At 43.2% G+C, this 23,142-nt stretch overlaps 1 protein-coding gene across 1 annotated transcript; it reads right to left on the reverse strand.

Moving 5' to 3' along the window:
* Positions 1-423: 423 nt before the first annotated feature.
* SAMD13 (sterile alpha motif domain containing 13) lies at positions 424-13,535 on the reverse strand. Its single transcript, XM_074598670.1, has 4 exons — positions 13,396-13,535; positions 11,871-11,955; positions 7,154-7,265; positions 424-1,812 (listed from the first exon to the last, which is right to left on the reverse strand). The coding sequence occupies exons 2-4, from the start codon at positions 11,921-11,923 to the stop codon at positions 1,669-1,671; spliced, it is 309 nt and encodes a 102-aa protein (XP_074454771.1). The 5' UTR covers positions 11,924-11,955; positions 13,396-13,535; the 3' UTR covers positions 424-1,668.
* Positions 13,536-23,142: the final 9,607 nt, after the last annotated feature.

A 23,142-nucleotide genomic window follows, 5' to 3' on the forward strand; every position in this document is an offset into this window, starting at 1 on the left:
TGGCCAAGTCAGAAGTGAAGGAAGGGCCACCACCTAGGCAGGAGATTACACAGGAGTGTCTCCTTCCTCTCCCTGAATCCTGTCCCTACTTGGCAGAAAGCACCATTCTCTCTTACCTTCTCTCTTCTCAGCTGCACCACCTCACCATTTCCACTTTCACTACACACTCCTGCTTATTTCATATTTCTCCGGTTTCTTTGCTCAGCTTCACTGATGCAACCCCACATCCCAATTTCAGGGGTTATCACAAAGCTCTCTGGTCCAGAGAAGATGCTGAGCCCATGCAGTGCTTAGCACCATCTGTGGGCTATCTCCCAGGCATTCTGGGGTAAATCACCCTGCTGTACCAGGGCCAGCACAGCACCCCTGCACCACCGACAGATCTAGAAAGGGATAAGAGAAGCACAGATGTTACTGGTGAACTGTGACCAGGGCTTCTCCTTCAGCAGTATGTAACACTAGATAAGAAAAAGCAAAAATAACAAAATCTTTAAATATCTTGGTAGGTGGTGTTAAAAGTAAACACAAGAACGTAGAATATTAAGTAGGTTTTGGTACCTTTTTAATGGGAAAATGGAGAAAAATAGGAGCTCCAATATACCACAACAAAGAAACAGAGAAGGTGTAAGATCTGTAAAGTAAACTGAATCCAAACATAAGCAATGCTTTATTGGGATATAGCAAGCAACCTATCAAATAGGGAACTGGTACAAACAGATTGAACAAGACTCTCTTTTAACAGAGATGTATGGTGACGAGACAGCCTCTTTCAGTTTTTAAAACAAGTATTCAAACCGTTAAGTAAAGCATTAAAAAAAAATAAAATCAACCATTACAACACCAATGACAGACAATATTAAAAATGCGCGGAATTTTACTCTTTTTACAAATTTCTGCATAATGTTAGAAAACAAGTTATAAATTAAAAAGGGAATAAAATGAAGTTTTTTTGTTTTGCAAAGCAACACAAACTTTTAAAAAACAACTATACTTTACACAGAACTACTATTAAAAACAGGTGAAAACAAGCTGAAAATTTAAAGTACAGCAAAAAATACACAACCCAGTTTCACCTGTCAGCAACGCCTTCTGCTATCGAAGGGGTTGTGTTAAGTTGTAGCTTTAAACATTGCAGCATACCACGAGTAAACCTTAATAAGGTCAAAATAGGACCCTCTGCAAAAAAGGGTGAGTTGGCAAGTGTCAGCCCCATTCTAAAATTATAAGTAGTAATAATTTTAGTAGGTCTTTAGTGTAAACCAAACCCTACTTTAATTAGTCTCTCTCTCCCAAAGATGCATGTAAACTTTTGTTTTGTGGGGGTGGTTTTTTTGGTATTTTAATTCATGAAATCAAGAACATGTCTGGCTCAAAAATGAGAATGACATACCTCCCTTTTGTTCTGGATACAGTGACGTAGCTATCTCAACATGCTCATTGACACTTCCTAAAAGAGAAAATCATTATGTACTATGTAAAAAATACACACTACCTCTCTCAGTTCAGACTCAGTATATAGTATATTGCCAACTCTATCCAATAGGATATATATTGTAATTTGGTTTATATTCTTAATAGATATATTCTCTCTTTACAAAGTTCCATCACATGAAACCAAATTGCTTATTTATTGTTTGAGGCACAACATGACCCCAATTAGACAATTCGCTATAAAGAGCTGTTCTTTAGATGTTGTGTCTGTAGAGGTTTTACGTGATATTCATAGATTTTCAGCGCAGGCCCCAGTTTTAATGAAAGTCCAGTCAGTACATCATTTCTTGTCATCAACAGTAATGATTTGCCATCAATTTCCTATAAGAAGAATTAAAGAGTTGATAAAGACAAATGTACAAATCTAACAGATGAGAACAGTCATGCAACAAATGGAAGACTACTACAGAGGATCAATGAGAAAAGAAACAGTAGCCTTTATTTTGCTGAAACTATGTTTATAGCTGCTAAATTCTGCTGCCTGCTTGTCAAGTGCTCACCTGTGCTAAGGCATAAATACTATTTAGCCAAGCACAAAACCCATATGAGCCTAATTTCAAAATTTCCTCCTTGTAAATCTGTTTCAAATTAATAGGTACATGTGCAGATTTCCTCATTATCAGCCATTAAGGGAAGGATAGTCTTAAGAAGAAGGCTTATGAAGTGCATTTCAGAAGAATTACCATTGACAGCGATATGCAAGTTTGTACTAGTCAGTATCTGCTAATAACTTCAGTTGCCTTCTTTAAAAGGCCAATCTTCCCATGCATCCTGTAGGGAGAAGAAGAAGAAAAAACAAAAACAAAAGCCCCAAAAAAACTCCTGCAATCAGAAATTTTGGAAGGGCCTAACCGTGGAGCTCAACACTCTGAGGGAACGTCTCTTCCTCCACTTACAATGGAAGAGGCTAAGAGCAGCAACTTCCCACCATAGGTCTCAAAACCCCCTACTCGTTCCTGTTTAAAATCCCCACTTTTAAATCACAGATACGTTGTTGTTTTTTGTGGGTTTTTTTGTTTTTTTTCTCTCAAACCTTGGCTTTCTGACCTATTTAGATTACAAATCCTGTAGGCTTTGTCATTTTGTCCACCTCAAAACCTTGTTGTATATTTGAAAACTACCTCTGAACGATATTGCAAAGGTTGTAATGAGGAAGAGGAATAATCCACATCTCTCAACTCCCGTCTTTGTTTTAGACATGGGACCATCCTTTTCTTTACACATTCCTACAGTTGGATCGCACTGCACTACTCAGCAGACAGGAGCTACAGCTACACAGTAATGCATTGACTGGTGTCTCACAACACAGTCAGACCTCCCAAGGTCATCACAGCTCAAAGAAGTATATACCTTATGGCATTCTCCTTCTCCAAACTTCACTCTGCTGTTGCATTCTTTTTTACTTTTAACAAAAAACTCACTATTAACTGTTGAATTTATTATCAACAGACAGCAAGCAGTTAAAATGCTTGCATATATTGTTGTTTTCCATGATAACATATTGACAACATTTTATATTTTTATACATATTATAAACATCACACATCAATTTATCCCACTTCCTTAGAAATATTAATTGTTAAATTGGAAATGTCAGAGAACCCATCCTTGATTACAACTCAAGGTGAAAAGATGAAGACTTGTATTAGAGTTCAGCAACAATTTGTCCAGACTGATCTCTCTAATGATTTGATGAAGTTTATAATTACAAAATACACAGACAAACTACAACATAGTCAAAGATCAGCTGAAAGTGTAATGTCTTTAAAATCTCCCTAAGTGATGCGACTGCTAATCCCTAAGAGGTGTGCAATGCAACAGTATTTCTAAAAGAAAAGAAGTTTCCAATAAGTTTTTACCCAATTATAGGAGGTGCCTCTTTCCAATTACTGTTGAGAATGTTAATGGTTAAAACCAGTTTCTATCCTCTCTTTTCCATTTGTCACTATTCTTTCTGTGGAAATTTTGACACCAGTGAGTATTTTGCTCATTGCTATGACCGATCTGAAGTTGCCTTTGCTGCTGCGGTTCAACGATGCTATGGAGGAAGAACAGCCTCCAGTTTGGTATGGTTCAAATGAAGTAAATCCAGTACCTGGAAGAGAGGAAACTCCAAGAACAGGAAAAAAGCATCTATTCCTTTCCCTTCTTCCACAGGGTTCCCTATGGATTCTACAAAGGTTGGTAACAGCTAAGGCTTTTGTTGAATAGAAAACTGATTCTCTAAACATATCTGAGTAGAAACGAGTGATTACATATTTAGAATTCAAGGTTTTTATATCTTTGTGTGTATTGTAAGCTTTGCTTCAGTCTTCCACTTAAACCTGCTTCTGTATATTTGTCACAGTCATTCCATTACTTGACGCCAGGTAAGCTTTTGTATGCTTTAGTGACTTCTCTGAATTTCTTCTCTGGGTCTCTCTTTTCTGTGTTTTTTTCAGGACACAACTTTAATGCCAGCTTTCACTATGCCTTTTTAATGCCATCTGTAGAGGAACCCCTCTGCACAACTAGAGTTAATAGTAACTCCCCACTGTGCCAGGGTGACCTCAGCAGCAATAGCATATTGTCTTCAGCAAATAACCGGAGGACCAGTTAAGCTTCAAGTCCTCCCAGCACTCTTTCTGCTCTTGCTCCAAGTGACTGAGAACTGTAAGGTTTTACAGTACAGCTAACAGGAAAGCATGGCAGCCAGCATGCTCACATGGCTCTGCTAGAGAGCAGCAGTGGACACAAACTAGCATCAAACTGCAGTTTCCCTTCGGTAAGACGTTGCAGTGAGGCCAGCAAACTACCACTGGGTTACTTGGGCTTATCTGGCTATTGTAATACTAATGGTTAAGAAGCCACATGGGCAATAATGAAGGTCAGGCACAGTGCTAGCAGGTCTCGAGACATGGCAAACAGCATCAGTCTTTGAGTGACCACAGCCCCCTGTGCTCCCAGAGCTCCTAGAGAAAGCTCAGCCACATACTGGCAGGCAGCAGTTCTTTGAAGGTGTTCACACCCTCATCCTGCATCCAGTCTGCCTATCTCTTTAATTATCTTGTGTCCCCATCTTCTTGGGTTGTCTGATTTGCTTGCTGATGTTATGTGGGTTTTGTTATTGGCAAACATATTTCAGTTGAATCTGTTTTCATCGGTGAGCTCTTTTGACTTGCTGACATCAGTGGAACTCCAAAAAGCAATAATGTATAATCATCATACAATCATCAGTTCTTACCAGCACTTACAATACACTTTTAATAAAACATTCTGCAGTTCTTAAAATGTCTTCTCATTTTCCCTAAAATGTTGTAAGAAAAATTCAGGCCTTAAAAATTCCTTGAGTCACTTGCTTTGGGTGAGTCCAGATGTATTCAGCTTCATCAAAAGAAAGCGTGGACTCAGTTACTGTTGTGTAAGAGCTGAATGTAATAATAGATCTCATAGATTACACTCTGGGCTATGGATGTTTTGTAAAACCATTTGCACAAACCATTGTGCTATCCCTACTGAAGCAGTTCAGTGGAAAACAAGTTACCAGTGTTGTACGTGAAACAGAATACTTTCCTTTACTATTTACAGCCTCATTCCATTTCCAATATGTATTCAGGGCAGCAGCAGATCAAACGAATTTAGGTTTCTGGGGCCTAGGCAAGCTGCAGTAAAAATGGCAGAGAAAAACAGAGATGGCCAGAGCTTCAGCTGCATGCCTGGTGACTCTGTAGACAGAGAATGGCTAAAGTTTCAATGTGCCCACACTGCCATACCTGGAAGGCCTGGGACATCCTGATAACAAAGACCCTAAGTACATAGAGTTAAATTTAGTGGCTAGCAAGCAGCATAGAGGAAACAGAACACCACTGCTGGTAAGAGGTTAGGGATGGGGTTGCTCCTGGAGCCGTTCCTGGTGCAGACAGGGAATGGACTGGCAGAGCTGGCATGGAGAACCAGGCACTTGCTGCTCCTCAGGCTGCTAAGGGAATGCAAGGGAAGGAAATGGCAATGACTTCTGCTGTGAGTGTCCGTCCCACATCTCCTGGCCACATCCTGGTGGCAGCTGTCAGCCTCTCTCTCCAAGGCTTTGGCATAAAGTGAAGTTGACAGTAGAATCACAGCCACATTTCTATCCTGGCAGAGCCCTGGCAACACAATACTAAAAAGCAGCTTACTTCAGCTATCCTCCTCTGAAGCTGCTTGCCCTCGCTGCAGAATACTAATAAAACCTTTACACTCTACTTCTATGCTGCTTTCCATCAGGCTGTTGCAAATTGCTTTGCCAAAACTTGTGAGTTAGCCTCACCTTGCTGCTGCAAGATCAGTAGTAATTACTGCAGTATTATTGACAAGCCAGCTGAGGTGCAGAGAGGTTAAGATATTTGATGAAAGTCAGAGGTATCTGTCAGTATAAGGAAAAAACCCAGAGGCCGCAATTACTTTGCCTGTGTGTCTTTTTTAAGCCGCGTTTCTAGGGCTGTTAAGGAGACATGGATGCTGGTATTAAGGAATGGATACACTTAAACAATTTCTTTGCCTGTTTACCCATCTTCAAATTCTGAAAACTTAGTAGCAGCTGCAGAAAGAGCCTCTCTCTGCACCCTGCCAGAATATTTCCAACACCAGTCTTTTCATCCCCAAGCAGAAAGAGCTAAATTTAGATACTCTTGTTACACTCATCAGTTACAATCAGCTGGGATTTCACTGCCCAGCTGCTGAAGGTCAGCAAGACTAACTTAACCAAGAGTAACGTTATTTCACATTCGATGTACACTTTCCCTGCAAAGCTGCCAATAACTTGCACTAACTCAGTGCCTTGGAAGGTCGAGCCATCTATTTTGATAACTATATGCAAGTGTTGGTGACTAATTTCCTGGTAGTCATGTGCAAACATATGGACTTCTCAGGGAAGGGGCTGAACTGACAATCTGGAGATCTAAATTCCTTCTCTATGGAACAGGTGGGCTGTAGGCCAAGTAAGCCATATCCTGCCCACTAATACACATTACCAGTGTGCTGACAGCCAAGTTACAAGGGGCCATAGGACTGTTAAGCTCTTTGCTGACCAAATCTACCAAAAGAAGCCATCCATTAGCATCAGCAATTACAAGGCCCAGAAATGAAGACTCAATCCCTTTCTCAGACTGAGCCCTGCAAGCATGCTGCTCCTCTGCCTAAAAATATTCTTCCCCTTTATCGCCAACTTGTACTTCCCCTGTTCACTTGCACTGCCAAGTTCAATGCAACACGGCAGTCCCTTTTTCACCCGAGGTCTTCAAAAGCAACTTGCTTCTTAGGACCTGTTGGATTTTATAAATGCTCATTATGGTATTTGCACAATACACTGAGGAAGAAGGGAACTACCACTCACATTTTAAATAACAAGATACTGAAACTGAGTGGGTTGTATAGGGAGACTGAGTCCAAGCCAGAAAATTTGTTTAGATTCCTCACCTTTCAGATGACTGCTTTAAACAAACACAAACCCTTTTTCAACACCTTGTAGAACAACATTGTTACTCAAAGATCATAGTCCCATGGATTTTCATCCAATAACAGACTCAAATCCCTCCATTAATGTGGAATTTTCACTCCCATTTAACAGTATATAACCAGATCCATGGCAAAAATGTACAATGTGAGAAACTGGTGGCAGTCAAAAGGTGTGTCCTAACAGGTTTACCTGTTCTTGAAAGGCGTTGGCTTGTTCTTCAAATCCAGCTGTTCTGAAATAATTCACAACATCGATAACAGCCCAGTCAGCAGGATCTGGAGGTCTCCCGTTCTCTACTGAACTGCAAAGTGCAAATCCAGACAAGTAATCACTAAATGTGTGCAGAGCATCTGCTGCTTCTTTGTGCACACCCCATGTACATCCCCTCCTTCCTTGCTCCTCCAGGAAAAGTATTCTTTCACACACACACATACACACCCGCCCCGATACAGAAGAGTCACGCCTGATCTCTTCCATTTCAAAGACCTGATGCTGGGGACAACTGAGGTACTTCAGAAGAGAGAGAAGAGAAGAAAGTATATGAATCTTCATATCTGTCAGTATCTTTTCCTGCAAGTGTGCTGCAGTTGGAGAATAAAAACCACCATGACTGAGGTTCTAAATCCCTGTTTTTCAAGACTGCAGCTTGTTTTCAGCTACCAAGTACTTATAAAGAATTGCAGTATGTGGATTATTCTTTCCCCAGATGAGACTTGGCTTCCTTGTAACACTGGTAGAAACTACAGGAAAACATAGGAAAAAAGGAAAAAAGGAAAAAAGGAAAAAAGGAAAAAAGGAAAAAAGGAAAAAAGGAAAAAAGGAAAAAAGGAAAAAAGGAAAAAAGGAAAAAAGGAAAAAAGGAAAAAAGGAAAAAAGGAAAAAAGGAAAAAAGGAAAAAAGGAAAAAAGGAAAAAAGGAAAAAAGGAAAAAAGGAAAAAAGGAAAAAGAAAGAAAAGAGAGGCACCAATGATTGCACTAATTGCTCGATATATAAAATGTCTCAAAATTGGTTTTGGACTCATCTCTTGGACAAGTCTATGGGCTTTTAAAATAGGTGTGAATCTGAGAAAACATCTGTTAAACACAATCAGAATTAATTCCTTCTGTGATTGACCTCAGGCAACTGCTTTTCAGAGTAGCAAAAATAACCAGTCATTCATATTACTATCCTTACCCTTCATTTCTTATCCTCAAGTTGCCATTATCCCATCTCAGATTACCAGAATTTGCAGTTACACAAACGTTAAAAAATATACACAGTGAGTTTGATTGCCTTTCCTATAGCAATTTGGGAGGACAAAGAGCAAGACATCAAAAGAGAGAACTTTAACATGTTTCTCCAACTAGAAGTCCCAAAGTTCATGCCATACATTTTCCACTCCTCTGCACACTTAACCATAATGCTAATGAAAAAATATCAAAAATGTACAGATCAGGGCAGATGTCAGAATCCTGTCCATTTCAGGTCCTGAAGCTTAGAGGTAGGACTTTGATTTTCAACAGCACCAGCTGGAAAAGAAACACAGATTATACTCTCCTGACAGCATTTTTGTTCTGTCTTCAAGTTTTTCTTTTCCAATTGTCGCTGCCTCTGTCTTGCCGAGACTTGCATATCTTTCAGCAAAATAACTGAGTGAATCAAGGGCTAACCATTTTTCCAACCAGCCATGAAGAGAAGCAAAAAGAATCACATATAGTGGCTCCCATTGCTATTTCTACAACATTGCAATTTCTACAACTACCTGAGCCCTGGGAAGGAGGACTCGTGAACACAATGATTTTTGCTTCTCCCCTAACTCTTGGAATGTACCTGTCAATATGACAACAAAATTCTGGCCCTAGAGACTCACACTGCAGCCTCAATATCACACTGTACACTGCATCTGGTCTTCTAAAAGCAGTTTCTTTCACTTATCACACTGAATATATACATATCTCAGAGCAATGAGCAAAGGGCCAGAGTTTCTTACTTTTGCTCATCAAGTAATGACTTACTTCATGAATCGCTTCACTGATTGTGATTACATAGAAAGGCAACACTCAGCAAATTGAAAATTAGACTATCTGGCCTTATCAAAGCTGCCTTTTTTTTTTTTTTGTAAATCAAAGAATGCCTTTCAATTAAGATTTTTGGTGTTGTGCACATTCTGATGCTTAAGAAGTAAAGTGTGAAAAGCACCACACAAAACCTACACATATTTGTAAAAGCAGCATTTGAAGAATTATATTTATATCTTTGCATTTTCCCCAAGACATAGACTACCACTTTCAATGACTCCTCTTCTAATTAAAATTAAAAATAAACAAACCCCCAACAACTCAGTATTTAAAAAACCCCCACATAATAAATCCTAAAAGATATTGAATTTAATTCTTCCTAAATAGCAAATAAAAGATTAAATCCCAGACTCTTTTCATTGGTTCCCAGTGACAGGACAAGGGGCAATGGGCACAAGTTGGAACATAGGAAGTTCCGTTCAAATCCACGGAAAAACTTCTTTACGGTGAGGGTGACAGAGCACTGGAACAGGCTGCCCAGGGAGGCTGTGGAGTCCCCTTCTCTGGAGATTTTCAAGACTCGCCTGGATGCAGTCCTGGGTAATGTGCTCTAGGCAATCCTGCTTTAGCAGGGGAGTTGGACTAGATGATCTCTAGAGGTCCCTTCCAACTCTGAAGTTTCTGTGATTCTGAAATCTGTAAAAATACCTCTTAGCGGTATTTTGCTTACTTCCCAAAACACTTTAATTTCAAGCTAAATATGGTCCCAAACCCTCTTTCCTACAATTTTGTATTTCAGCCCAGGTGCATTAGCTTTTCGTGTAGCTCTTCTTTTACTCCTAGGGAACTACAGTTTGGTCCAGCCCCATCCCAGGCTCGACTGCAATGACTTCAGGGACTCTACCTGAGTCACTAACTAATCACAGGAAATAATTGCAAATTCCTGCCTCAAGGAATAACATCATGCTGGACCTCAAGTGGAGCCAATTTCCACAGCTACAGCTGCAGAAGACTCAAAGGCATGTGGCAGACTGTTGGAGGCTGGATGGATTTTAACCCATCTATCCACACAGATGCTCATTTGGCTTCTAGACTTTAACAGTCTTGCCCTGCTGCTGCTGCACATGGCTCTATTCTTTAGACAAGAAAAGGGAATATATAACAGCCATGGCTTAGCCATACACTGGTTTATGCCAGACACCCTGGATGCTGTAAAATCTTAAGAGGACTGGCATTTTAGGCTTTGTAACGAGATACTAGTTGCACTGACAACGAACAAAGATTAGGCTTGTCTGCTTTTCACCACTGTCCCTGTGCCTTTATTGCCATCATGTGGCAGAAGCAGCAAGGCCTGAAAGGATGTGAACAAACAGATTTTATCCAAGCTATTTATATCCACTTCAAGAAAGCGCCAAATACTTCCTTTGTAGATATGCAAACATACATACTGCATATATTCCTTGAGAAACCACAGCTCCTGATCAGTTTAATTACAATCCCCATCAGTTTTAAAAAGCCACCTTTGTGGCTTTTTAGTAGTTGAGCGTTTATCACCTAAGCCTCAGAGGAAAATGGCTAAATGTAAACTGCCCTTGCTTTGACTGCCTCCCTTCTCCTCCCACCACCGAGTCCTCATCGTAGAAGCAAGACTGTCAACTGAAGGTGGCTTCTGGGGGACATATACGATATAATCTACTCATAGTCACGGAAAGGTTGGACTTGGTGATCTTAAAGGTCCCTTCCAACCTTAGCAATTCTATGATTCTAACAGAAAAATGCATTTTATGTTGGTGTGGTGTAACCAATGTCTCAAGTGAAGGGGGAGCATGCTGATATTAATGGCTGCCATCAGATCTTTTGATGCTGTGTCATAATCAGGTGTTTTATCAGCATCCTGAAGTGACCATTATTATTATTTATATTACTCTAGTGCCTGGGAGCCTAACAATTGTCAAGTTTTCTTGGAAGGCTTACAGAAAAGAGATCTGAAGGAGAAAAATAAGGTGTAGCTTTGCAGAAGTATTGCAGTTTGAGAGGACAAACTACAAACTCTCTCTAGTACATTTCTTTGTGTTTGGGTTGTTGATGTTTTAAAAATGTGTCTATATATTTATGTATCTCAGCACAGCTTCTATAACCCTAAAGCAACAAGGCCAAATTTTTCCATGCAGAACTCCACTTCTCAGATCATAACTTCATTTAGAATTGCTAGTCCTAATCTAAGAATTGCTGACCTTTGAGAATACGGAAATGACCCCAAAACAGTTCCTTTGTTTTAGCCTGCAGTCTACCACACGAAAGAAAATTGTAAAGCAGTGCACACCATGTCTCTGTCTTATTCCCACCCTAGGTCTGAAATAAAAAAACAGCAGTTTAGGGCTTTTCCAGCAAACAGATCAAAATATCTGTTCCAGAATAGAACTGACAGGAACCAAAGACATGCTGCTGCTACTTTTCAGATCTAGATGGCTGGGCAGTCAGCAGAGAGGGGTGTGTGTCTCTGAATGAGACAGAGAGGAGACTTCCACACAAGACACTTCATCAGGCACCGGTTCTGCAAAAGCCACTAGCAGACAGGTGAGCGGAGGTAGAGTGCTGGTTACAGTGCTACACTTGCTTTAGTCTCTGGTTGAGAGGAGAGGTCAGTGGAGAAATGTATACCCCTAACTTAAGTTACTAGCTTTTACACCTCTCCGTTGCAATACAGTCCTCCCACATATCACTTTTAATCAATTCAGTGCCTGAGACTCCTCTATTTCAAAGTTGAAATACAATAAAAGTAATTGAGAATGGGGAGATTTGAAATGAGCAGAGATGTAAGTGCCCACCATTGCCAACCACGTTAAGTCAAAGGAAAACTACAATCCACGTGCTGTTTACATAAACTGAACACTATGGATTCACTTACTTTTTGACATCCAGGGAGCCATTTTCCTTGTTTTCCATGTCAACAGTTAGCATGGGGAGGATAGAGGTTTCTTTTACTTCAGCAACTGATCAATAGGGGGGAAAAAAGCTGTGTTTAATTATTGATAGCATGAAAAGAACAACATAACATAAATGAAACAAGCATTCTACAGAGACACAACCATGTTTCCGCCTGAGAGCAAATGCGCTGTCAAAGACTGCTTTCCTCAGAAGCCTGGCAAAGCTGATAATAGCTAAGGAACTAGAAAAAGTTGACCTGTGCTTGAAACACAAGAGATATTTCATGCCTGAAAATCAAGGAAGGTAATGTTACATTTGATCTTTTTTGAAACTAATTAAATTTTGATCAAACTATATATTCATACAGATAGACACTGACCTGCAATATATTGCTAGATATCAAGAGAGCTTATTATGCCTTCAGTCGTCCTGCTATATAGAGGATCCAAACAGACATATGATCTTAACCCTAGTGAGGTTTTGAAATCTGTAGCCTTGTTTTACGAATGGGGAATCTGGGATCCAGATGAGCAGAAAGTGACTTATACCCATCTCATACACAGAACTGGTAAGCAGAGTTACTAATTGAGTGCCAAACTCCTGAGGCCTAAATCCATATCTTATCCATAAGACCATCCTTCCCGCACCTGCACAGCTTCTTCTATAGGCATGGTATATACTGAACTCTGAAAAGGAAAGGAAAACACGAAGGACACAGGAGAAAATCCAGTTTGTTTCCCTCCCCGCAGCATGCTGGAGTACTTCCACCACACAGCTTTTTCCACCACTCCATGGAACATGCAGAAATGACCCAAGACCCTTCTTTCTGTTCTCAAGTAAGCCATTTCTATTTCAGAGAGCACCAATGAACTGACCAAGGACTCAGGATGTTCTTGCTGTAGCATTAATGGATGCCAGTGAAATGTCACAGAGCTCGGGGAAGTACAAAAGAGGGAAAACACACTCTTCCGCTAAAACTTTGCAAAAATAGAGGATAGCAAATAATAACACTGTTAAGGAAAGAAAAAAGACCCTTTATCATACAGCTAGCAGCACGTAAAGCACCAAGAAAACAGTAACAAACTAATCGAAAAGATGCTTCTCCCTGCACCGCTGACCAAATAACTCAAAGCATTCCCTCAGATCACTTCTTGGTTCACCTGAGGTGACAGCAAAACGACAACCGCACCAGCACTATCCGCGGAAGGTCCCCTCGCCCCCGGCCGCACAGGACCCGGCAGCCGCCTCGGGCTCGGGGCAGGGCACCCCCCGCCGAGCCCACGGCCCCGGGAAGCCACACGGGGGTCGGGGGGCCGGCGGGGGGAGGACGACCCTTCCCCCGCGGCGGGCGAGGAGACGGCTCCGCCGGGACTGTGTGACACGCGTTCACCATTTTACAAGCATCTCCGAAACCGTTCGCCAGGCAGCACTGCACCACATTGTCATTTTTTTTTTGGCTGGGGGAGGAAGGGCGGGGGGGGTGGAAGTAAGACATAAAAACCTACCTACGAGCAACTAAACCAAAGCATTGCTACAGGCTGCTCCGGAGCGGCGGAGCCCCCAGCTCCCGCCCCCCCCCCCGCCGGTAGCGGGGCGCTCGGAGGCGGCTCAGTTTGACACCGGGCACCAGCCCCGCCTGGCTCCCGGCCCGCCTGACGCCGCCGCCACACACCAACCGCCGCCCGCGTCATGGCGGACGTTTTAAAGGCGCAGCGCTGAGCCCGTCGCCCGGTCAGGGGAGCCGGCGGGGTCCCCCCCTGCTTGCTGCCCCGCGGCAGCCCCCTTCCCTGCAAGCGCCCGCAGCGCGGAGGCTCGGGAGGGCACCCCGGGACGTCTGTGGGGCCGGGGGTGGGAGGGCGGGAGCGACTGCCCTCCGGCAGCGCCGGGTCCGGGGGGGGCACGGGCAATTGCAAACCGAGGGGAGCACTCCGAGCCGGAGTCATGACTTGAATTTCTTGTGATCTCCTTGTAAACATTCGCACTCCTCCTACCGAATGGGGTGTATGTAGTACCGTAGGAGTGGGGAGGGGGGAAGAGAGAAAATCCCACCGGGGGGGAAATAGGAACAGCCAGAAAATTGATAAAGTTACATAAAAATTCACTCCTAGAATGAGTTCAACTGGCAGGTGAATAGCTGGCACCTGGGTTTCTCTGGAACTGGAGCACGGCAGGCTCAGGGTGGTGGGAAGGAGGAAGCGACTACGGACAGCACCACTGGGCCAGCGTCACCGGGACCCACGGAAGAGCAGAGATGGAGATGGCGATTCCTGGGGACAGCTACAGCCATGCCTTAGTTCACAAGGAGACCTACAGGTGTCCACGGGACTCACTGCAGAGTAAGGTACAACTCAGAGTGCCTACAAGTGACTAAGTCTGGCCCACTGGCAACAAAATCTTGCCTGCAGATATTAATACAAATGTTGGCGAGTTTCTCCAGCAATTGCACTTTTTTTTTTCTTTATTACACCAACTTTTAATTTTTTCTTCCAACTTTACCGTGATTCAGGATGTTTTGTGATGGCATAGAAGCATTACAAGGATGATGCACTGTCAGCGCTTGGGAAATTAAGCAAGTAATACTAACGAACTGACATGCCCTGCCTTCCCCTCACACCGGGGCTGTGTCCCAACCACAACTCGGATACAGTGACACTCTGACCACCCTCAACAATCCGGGTTAGTACAAATTGGTGGGATGTTTTGCTCACAGAATTTCCTTCTGAGTCACAACCACTCAGATCGCACCCTCACTGTTCACTGCGAGGCAAGGGGGGCCATGACAAGCTGCCTGGGGATTCGTGCAGACCCAGCTGGTGACTTCAGCCTGATTTTGGCAGAGCAACTCATGGCTCCGTGACACGAGTGCCACAGCCGGTGCGCAGGGCTGTCCCCAGCACCCTGTGTCTCACTCCCAGAAGTAGCTTACTGTATCCCGGTGGCACTTGTGAACGGAATCGAGTCACCTAACTGCTAACAGGACACAGTTACAAGCACTAAAAATCACAGGAAAAGTGCACTTTTGCGCAAAGGACTGTAGTCGTGACTTTCCACAACCATTTCATTTTGCCGGACTCGCACGCTGCCGAATAGATAACCAAAGCTCTCAAAAAGTATGCAAATAACGGGACTCGAGTAGCAAATAGGAGCAATGAGAACAGAGAGCAGTGGGAGTCCTCACTGCTTTAGTTTGTGAATAAATGCAGGGAAACAAGTTAAATAGATTACTAACCATACTACACCCTAAAGAAAACCCTCTTTACTTCACATCCCAAAGCGTACTGTAAAATGTGGCATATTTGTGTCGGAAGCCGTACAAGGCAATTCTTTTTTGTCTCTCAAGAAATAATGAGGCCATAATGAGTTTTCTGCATCAGCTGGTTTCTAACTTTGGTAATGAACTGACATTTGAGGATACAAATATAAACCAGCTATTTTACTCACACTCTCCCCTTCCTTCCATCATGCTCTTCAATTAATCCTTAGAGCATTCGAAGTGAGGCTCACACAGTGCGCGTGTTCCATCTAAAAGACCTTGAAGAGCAGAGAGGGATTTTAAGAAAACAGGCTGTGGAAATATTCAATGTGGAATATGATCTGTGGTTTGTATTTTCGTTCACTGGGGCAAGGTAATTTAATTAAAACGAGATTATGTCTGGAAGGAGACAAAGCAGGAAAGTGAATTAGACTTTTGTTTGACTATTTGCATCCCGCTTCCGGGAAAAAAACATTTCCGTGCCATGTATGGAGCAAAGTGACACCAGGGTCAGCAGATCCTGGTTAAGGGGTCAACCCTGCGTGTTTCTGGACTTCTGCCATTACACAAGGAGAAACATGCAGAAGTCGTTGTAGATATCAGACACCAGTTGACCCTGATTTCTGGGTATTGGAAGATGACGGTTTTCTACTGAAAAGCTTTCTTTTTGGTCCCTGTGGCAGCAGTACACAAAGACAAAATGCCCCGCACGTGTGACGATGGAGAGCGTAGCAGCTTGTTAGCTGTGCAGTGGGTACCGCATTTCAGCTCCCCCAGCACAAAATAAAGCCCTTTAAACCTTTCTTATTCCAGTGTCCTGAGTAAAAACATGGTCAAACACGTTCATAGGCAAAGTTAAGTGAGAAAACAGTGAAGGACTGGGAAAGCTCCTCTGCGCAAACCAGCCTTATGCAGAGTAGAATGGATTATACCCATGTTACAAAACACAAATTTCTTTGTCAACAGCGACTGAACGTTTTAGGGTTACCCGGGGCACAAAGGCAAGCGCTGGGTGCTGGTACGGCAGGCTATGGCGGGCCGGGCCCCGCGCAGGCCGGGCAGCCCCTCAGCCGCCCCGGTCGCCAGGCGGCGGTAACGGCCGCGGGGCCGTTTTCCCGCCCTGCCCCGCCCCGCCAATCGCCGCCGGCCTGGCAGCCGCGGAGCACCACGGGAACTGGAGTCCCTCAGGCCGGCGCGCCCCGGCCGCCTCAGGGACAGCGGCGGTGAGCGGGCTGGGGAGCGGGGTTCACAGCAGCCAGTGGCCGGTGCTAACTGAGCTATGGCGTGGAATAAACACGCTGGAAGGCGCTACGCTTTTTTCCTCTGAGTGTTCAGGGAGATATTTCGGGGCGGGCAGTGATGATTTGTGGTTCCTGGCCGGCCAGATTGGAAATGCTGCTCACCACGAGGAAGAAAGTAAACCAGAGGGAGCCAAAATGCTGAGAAGTTTCATCCAAACGTGACTAGCGGCCACAAATTGTCAATTCCTCTCGATGTGCAGCACTGGGTCAGGGGAAACGGTCAGGGGGCACAGGCCGTTTTTAAGTAATTCTTGTCCCAGATGTGGAAGTGACACAGGTTAAAGATCATAGAATCATGGAATGGTTTAGGTTGAAAGGGAGATCATCTAGTTGGAAGGTTAAAGGTTAAAAATCATCCAGTTCCAACCCCCCTGCCATGGGCAGGGACACCTCCCACTAGACCAGGCTGCTCAAAGCCTCATCCAGCCTGGCCTGGAACACTTCCAGGGATGAAGATGACTGCTTGCCACCCAAACTGAGTTAATTCATAGCTATTTCCATGCTATTAATAACAGTAGTCTAAAAATCCCTTTTGCATCATTTCCTTCCTAGCAATACAAGACTAAAACGGGGCCTTCCAGGCCGTGGAGTTTGATCTACTGCCATCACAGGCAAACCTTCACAGAACCACATCCGCACCCGGGGCTGTTTTGGAGCCCATCAGGAATCTCGCCCCATTCCACCAGCCAGAAAGCCTGTGTCAAGCTCCCCTTTACTGGTGGTTCAGAACTTTGAATTTACAACTTGAAAAATACATGAACAGTTTATACCTATTTGTTCCTATAGTAATATTGTTTAGTTTAATAGTTGTTTTCTCTGTTTCTTCGGTATTTACTTACTTATATAGACTCAGCTGCCTGAATGACCGAAGCCCTTTTAGTCTCTCTTTGTAATAAGCTCTGCATTTTCTGAGCTCGTTCCCCTTTCCTCTTTGTGTACATTTGCCTTCCAGGAGCAGAGATTTTGAGCTGCACCCGGGGGTGCAGTAGGGTGTCAGCAGAACCTTCTACCTTCCCTGTCCGGTCTGAATAGCCCATAGCTCCACACTGCTCTTAGGGAGGTCTTTTATCACACCTGTATGGCACAGATGATTTTAGACATCCTAGGACTGATAAATTCCTCGGGGTCTTTTCCATAGTCCCTGGCAACTACTGCACACCCACAAAGAGGCAAAATCCCTGTTACTGGTCCAGGTTGCACCTTTCCATCGCTTTTCTCTGCTCTCAGAAAACTGTCTTTCCTCAGTTCAGGTCTTTTCCACTCCAGTCCGTATTCTTTCTAGTTCGCTTGTGAAAGGAATTTTGCCGCTTGCTTACCTTGATCCACAGCATCAACCGTTTAGTACCTGTCATCCTGCTCTCCCTTCCCTACTTTGGCATCGCATGGAGGAATGAGGGACTGTTCCCAGCAAGGTACTCCAGTCTGCCCACAGTCCAGCAACAAAGCGCCTCTCTTCGATTCCTGCCTTGGCCAAGAAGGTCATCCAAAAACCATGCTGTGTCTTCTTCACAGTCCCCTTCTGACCTGCCAGGGTTTTCTGCACAGCTAAGCATTGCCATGTTCCTCTGAAGTTCTGCATAAAGCCTAGACAAAAGGCCAAAGACAGCACTGGTGTAAAGCAAGTGCGGAGGAAAGGAAGGCAGAAAACCTGTGGCAAGAATACAGCAGAGTGACTTGTATCACCCTGGCATTTGTTTCTAAGGCAATTAAGTTGAAGTGCGTGTTCTAGAAGTACTAGGTCAGAGCACGAGAGCCAGACAGCCTCGCTTTATATTCCATGCAGTCATCTGGGTATGGTCTTATAAGGTAAAAAACAGGGTCCATAGTTGTGCAAAAACTTTTGTGGGAGCTCTGGGTTTCAGGATGAACGCATGGGTTAAGAGCTCTGCAGGTGCACAGTGCTGCATCAGCAACACCGCTCCCTTGCTGCAAGCCTGGAAGGGAGGAGCACTGCTCAGATTTACTGACAAGGCAGTAATTAACAGCATGGCAAATACCCTCTGTTTTGTCCTGATGGGAAGTACCTAAAAATCTTTGCTTTAGTATGCTAAGGTCCTTTTTACACAATAAGCATTATCCAACCTTTTCTTTGGTAGTCATATGAATCTCTGGTAAGATGACTAGAGTTGCACCCTCTTCACCCAAGCTAAAAATAAATGTGAACAGCAGCCAACCACAATGCAAGGCCAGCGGTACCTTTCTGCTTTTGCTTCCGCTGGTTTCCAAGACTGAATTGCTTAAATAAATCTTCCTGCACGTGAATTATATCCACTTCACTGAGAATTTCCTGCCCTACTTATTTTGTTGTGCTCCTTCTTATTCTGGTAGTTGCTCATATTTAATAAAGCTACTGTCCAGACTTAAACCCTTGTTGTTTTAAAGCTTATGCTTTATATCAAAAAAATCATTGTATAAAACACAACTCATTCTACCCATACTAGCAGTAGTACCCGCCACATATTTGCCTAGTTTGTGATAATGCAGCTTATAAAAAGTATCCGTATGAAATACCAACATTGTAAAACAGAATCTGGCCTCATAAAAAATATGTTATATCAACATGGCTCAGACATCTCAGTGAAATAGCTGTTAAATCTATGGGAAATCTGAAAGGTAGCACTTTGGTTGTATGATGTGAGGCAAATGAAAAAGCACAACATCCTGATGCACACAAGAATGGAAAAATACAGTTATAGACAGAAAAACGTCAATGAAATACAACCAGAAATCTCAGCTATATATCAAACACTACATTAAGAAATTAGTGCTATTTTTTTTTCCCCTCACTTTGCTGGGAAGATTTTTTTTCCCCCAGGAGTGCAGAACCTGCATGCCACTGAAAAACCATCAAAAGCCTGATTTCAATACCTTGGTGGCCCAGTGTCCCGCTTGGTGACTGGCAGCAACAGTGCGATTCACAGGTGCTTTCGCTGCAGGGGAGGCAGGAACCCGCTTCCCACCAAGCAGCTTTCCCCTGCAGCTGTGCACTCCTGCTCCTCCTCCTCATTCTCCAGACAACATTTAGAGGGGTGAGGCTGCCATCTTCTTAATTACAACACAGTCTTGGCTGGAAAGTTGACTTCCGATACCTCACCAGCTTCACGTATGAACTTTTACTTCCCCGGACGCTGTGCCTGGGAACTGGTCCCAGTACAGACCCCCGCGGAAGCCAGCGTACCCATGAGCCCGCGCAGCTCTCACACACCTTTTCAGGAGGCAGAGGAGACCCACACTCAGACTGAGGGAACGTCCATCATAGACACCTAGTCCACAAGCTGGAAAATGTTTTCAAGTTATTTCAACCCCAAATACCTCCTCCATTTCTAAAAATCCTAACTTATGCATTATTTTTACAATAGATAAGACTAACATCTAGTTTCCTCAGTAGCCACCTGACAGCAGCAATCAAAGTGTTCCAATGGAGTTGTGCTGAGCTCTCCCCATTTTCAACGTGGGGACATTAAGAGCCTTCAACGCCTGCCCAGAAAGGTATCTAGTCCTACACAGACTTTCTGGGGTGTTGTGGATTTCCCCTTAAAAGCACCATTTTAACATTCTTACATCATCTTTCCACCAAGAGGTTTTCTTAGAAGCCAAGGTCAGTAAGATTCAGGACCACGTACGCACTCAATAAAGAAAAGAGCAGAGGTTTAGTTGCAAACCCACCTTGGTACCAGGAGTCCAGCCAAACCAGTCTGTTCCTTTACGGTTTTCTTCTAAAAAAAATATTCTGGGTATGCACAGAGATCTACCCAACACTTGGAGAGCGGCAAGCTCTTGAAGGGTGTCCACCTTTGCTAACTATAGACATTTTGGGGAATGATCATATTTCAGAGGCATTCAGGCAGATCATGTGGTGAGTTTCTAGGGCGGTGAAGTTCTACCACCAGCAGAGTTAGCCAGTAGCAGGCAGTTTTAGCCTGCTTCAGAAACATCCAGATTCCTAAGATCTGTAAAGCACCCATGTCCTGGTAAATACTGGCATCTTCTTTATGCATTACAGTTCTGGTATAACTGCCAGATCTGATACCAGGTGTGGAAGACCAGCTTATGGCACTTCTTCCATGGACCAGGCATGGAGGATGCTGCTCCTCAGCCCACTGGGAGCACCCTGGACCCAGAGAGGAGTGTTCTCTGCAGTTCCCAGTCACTGGTGCCAGGGGGAGCTTAGGGATTCTCTGTCTGCTCATAGGCACTGAACTGTGAGGAAACGAAATCACAACAACCCGATGCTTTGCATGTAAATATGAAGGATCAAAGGATGCGCCTGTTGTTTGGCAGACCGTGGTTGCAAACAGTACCACCGACTGCAGGAAAGGAACACCCTTACGACAGGGTAAGCGTTCCAGTCACACATTAGATGACCCTTTTCCCCCGCTCTACGCTCTCCTTTGACATAAACCAAAATGAAACATATTCACACGTGAACACGAGCAGACCTGACAGTCAAAACTTATGCATTAATGTTACAACAGTTAAACTGACCTTTTAAAAATTTGCTCAGTTCTAAATGAGTTGATGAGTGTCTGATCAGAGATGCTCTCAAGAACATGTTTGCTGTAACTTTACTTTCTCTCCAACGGCTCTAGTGGTCACATAATTCAGAAAAATATTGAACAATTTTTTCCCCTGTAAACATTACAACTGTAATTAGTAGAGATACATGTAAATTTGATCAGCACCCAGCTCTCTAAAAATGTACACTCTCTCTACTATAAATATTATATATTTAATGAGCCAGCTTAGAAGCACTTTTCAATCTTTTTTTTTTTGTGTGACAATTTTTGATTAAAAGCAGTGTATTTCTGAACTTTCAAGTGCACATAGTACAGAAATGTGATTGTGTGCTATTAAAACAGACCCCCTGATTCTGGCCTCTAATAAAAATAGGATTTATCAGTAAGGGATTTTTAGTGGAGTTTTCATACAGCTTGTGCAATAATACATATTACGAAAAAAAAATGCCTTTGTTCAAATTAGTGTCAAAAGCTCCTGTTTTGCTGATGCTGATATGAAAAGCAATAAAAAAAAAATGCAAGCATTAATAATTAACTCCAAAAGGATTTAAAGGCAAAATCTACTAATACATAAACAGCAAATACTCGTGGTTGGTATTACATATATTATCTGCCAATATTACGTGTATTTTCCAAGTCTCTTGTTCTTACTACGCTCTGCAGCTGACATTTCTTACGCATGCTGTTCCACGCCATGTAAACGTGCCATCTACTGGCAAATGGATGCAACTAGAGCATTTTCTTTCAGAGAAGCTCCGTGAAGGTGAAATCATGATTCATTATAGTTTTCAGGTTTTTGTAGTAATTTGGAACAAAAAAAAAAGTTCAAGAAAAAGCTCTAGGTGCTTTGGCCATGGGAGGTGGCGCTCTGATGCGGATGTCCTCTGGGAGCCAAGTCCCTGGGTTATGTCCTAAACCACAGAGCAGATACTTCTACAGAAGGAGAACCACACTCCTGTCATGAACTAACGCGCTAACATTAACAAACTCTATCACTACCTTATATACCTGTTGTGTCATGCAGCCCTTAGAATGATTCTGCCACCATGACCTTGTTTCTGCTACAACATAATGTTTTTGCTAAGGCTACCTGCTCAGCTCCTCTCTGTTTTCCCCACCAGTAAGCAAGCTTCCCAGATGCGTACTTCCCAATATGTATGTTTAGAGAATAAGGGGAAATATTATTGGGGACACACGTTTGGGTTTGGGTTTTTTTGGTTTGTTTGGGGTTTTTTGTTTTGGTTTTTTTTTTTTTTTTTTTTAAGGTGGCAGTTGGAAGAGAGATTCTTTTATAAATTCTAGGCATTTATGAAATAACGAGATATTGATTGCTTAACCTCAATTAACACACCTGTGAGATAGGTGAATTACATTGGTTTACTCATCCAAGATGTTACCTATCGTTAATGGAGCCCCAATGCCTAGATCCCCACTTTATCCAAACATCAAGTAGAAAGATGACAGTAAAGACGGAAGAAATTGAAAGGGCATCCCAATCAAGCATTCATTTAGTTGAAGTATTACTTAGATAACTATATATACATTCAAAGTAGCAATATAGATACACAGTAAAGAACAAGACTTCCAGTAGAAGACAGTTCTTGTGATATTGCTGTATAGACCAAAGCAGTGATATACCACTAAAAGTAAATGAGAAGGTGTTGAATTTTTTAAAAAAAATTAAATCAAGTTATCTTGATGGTGGAAGAATTTCAGAAAGTTAACCAAGCCTTTCCAGCACTCCACTTTTCTCTTTATTGCACTAATCACCAGTATTTCTTCTGTAACCAGTCAGTAACTGACCGGACACACTCAGAAGGTATCGCACGACATGCCAGGCTGCTGAGACCTTGCTCCGTTTGAGTCAATGTACCTCCAGCTGCATCCCTTCCAATCTTCCACAGCACCTTGGAAGCAAAGGCAAAGGAAGAAGTCTCCGACCTCTACCTCCCAGCACAGGAAAACATCTGTTACCGAGTCTGTATCGGAACAGATCACTGACCTCTCTGTCCTCGAAACTCCTTCCAACTAGAACAACCTCTGCATCCGAAAGAGCTTTTGTGCTGCAACCATGTCCACGTGTTGGGCAAAGTGTTTTCTCTGTCTTGTCCTTAGCAAAGATGCCTCCCCCTAAGACAGCCTGCTTCTCCACACAAAGAGCAGAATTTGCAATTCGATACT

This window comes from Larus michahellis, chromosome 8, assembly GCF_964199755.1.
Source record: "Larus michahellis chromosome 8, bLarMic1.1, whole genome shotgun sequence".
In the NCBI taxonomy this organism is placed as follows: domain Eukaryota; kingdom Metazoa; phylum Chordata; class Aves; order Charadriiformes; family Laridae; genus Larus; species Larus michahellis.

What these genes read in the sequence shown, in the direction of transcription:
- SAMD13 (XM_074598670.1), bottom strand. Translation starts at nt 11,923, where the DNA reads ATGCTAACTGTTGACATGGAAAACAAGGAAAATGGCTCCCTGGATGTC. An exon ending in GGCTCCCTGGATGTCAAAAA is followed by an intron (nt 7,266 to 11,870) that starts GTAAGTGAATCC and finishes TGCACTTTGCAG; the next exon opens with TTCAGTAGAGAACGGGAGAC. An exon ending in CCAACGCCTTTCAAGAACAG is followed by an intron (nt 1,813 to 7,153) that starts GTAAACCTGTTA and finishes TTCTTCTTATAG; the next exon opens with GAAATTGATGGCAAATCATT.